Source organism: Mesitornis unicolor, unplaced genomic scaffold, assembly GCF_000695765.1.
Source record: "Mesitornis unicolor isolate BGI_N332 unplaced genomic scaffold, ASM69576v1 scaffold30731, whole genome shotgun sequence".
Taxonomy (NCBI): Eukaryota; Metazoa; Chordata; class Aves; order Mesitornithiformes; family Mesitornithidae; genus Mesitornis; species Mesitornis unicolor.
In genome coordinates this window covers 3,217-4,357 of record NW_010165055.1, presented here as the reverse complement: position 1 = coordinate 4,357, position 1,141 = coordinate 3,217, and the positions used below count along the sequence as shown (strand labels likewise).

At 65.1% G+C, this 1,141-nt stretch overlaps 1 protein-coding gene across 1 annotated transcript in view; it reads right to left on the bottom strand.

Annotated features, from left to right (window-relative positions):
• LOC104548488 (Down syndrome cell adhesion molecule-like protein 1) overlaps positions 1-1,141 on the bottom strand; it is a gene marked incomplete at both ends in the record, with an annotated part of 7,495 nt that overhangs the window by 3,202 nt on the left and 3,152 nt on the right. Inside the window, 2 exons of the mRNA XM_010194512.1 lie at positions 194-362; positions 652-801. Coding sequence (XP_010192814.1) covers positions 194-362; positions 652-801 — 319 coding nt within the window. The remainder of the gene's footprint in view (positions 1-193; positions 363-651; positions 802-1,141) is intronic.

Here is a 1,141-nt window from a genome sequence, read left to right as displayed (position 1 = left end):
GGGCACAAAGGCGACAGAGTCACAGCAGCCATCTCCTTCTGCACTGCCAACAGCAGCTTTTTGGCACAGAGCTGGGGTCAGGGCCTGCGCCCCAACGCGAGCATCCCTCTGCAACAGGATGGTGCAGGACCCACCTCGCCCACACCACCCTGTGCCCCGTGCTGCTCCCAGTAAACCCCCCCCAGCCCCACACGACCGCAGCCGCTTACTGGTGCCGGGGCGGATGTCCGACATGTCGATGAGGGGCCCCGTGTTCTGGATCAGCGCCGGGTGATGCAGCGAGACGCCCGTGCAGAAGCTCTGGGGGTTCACCGCCTGGCTGAACTCCGTGTCGGTCACCGGGATGGTGGCTTTGTCGTCCCCTGTGGGAAGAGGTTGCAGCTCAGAGCCCTTTCTCTAGCCAAAAGGTCACTGTGGGAGCCCATCAGCCCATGCTCCACACACCCACGGGATCCCCTGGCAACCTTGCACTGGGGCACACAGAGACGGGAGATTTTCGTGGTCCCTCTCCAGGGTAGGGTAGGAAAGGGACAGCCTAGGGCCACCGCAGGCTTCTTGGGACCAGCCGGGATGCTGGCCCACATCCCTTCCCCACAAGGTGCTGCCGTGGCCAGGCTAGGGCCCAGACTGCAGGGAAGGCACGGTGCTTACCCAGCTGCTTGATGCCTTCCTTGTCCTCGATGAGGAGCTGCACCCGCGGGATGTCTATGTGCAGGCGGGGGCCCTGCGGGGGTCCCTTCACCGGCGTGTCGAAGCTGCGGTTGTTCTTGCTGCGGTAAGAGGGGACGCAGACCCGGCGGTTACTGCACAGAGCCCTGATGGGTCAAGCCCCCGAGGGGCTGGGGTCCATGCCCACCAGAGGCCAGCACGGTCCTCACAGGTCCGAGCCCAACTCAGGGCTGAGGCTGGGCTTAAGAGGAGCACCCACCAGGGTCCCTTCACCGGCGTGTCGAAGCTGCGGTTGTTCTTGCTGCGGTAAGAGGGGACGCAGACCCGGCGGTTACTGCACAGAGCCCTGATGGGTCAAGCCCCCGAGGGGCTGGGGTCCATGCCCACCAGAGGCCAGCACGGTCCTCACAGGTCCGAGCCCAACTCAGGGCTGAGGCTGGGCTTAAGAGGAGCACCCACCACCCAGCGTTCC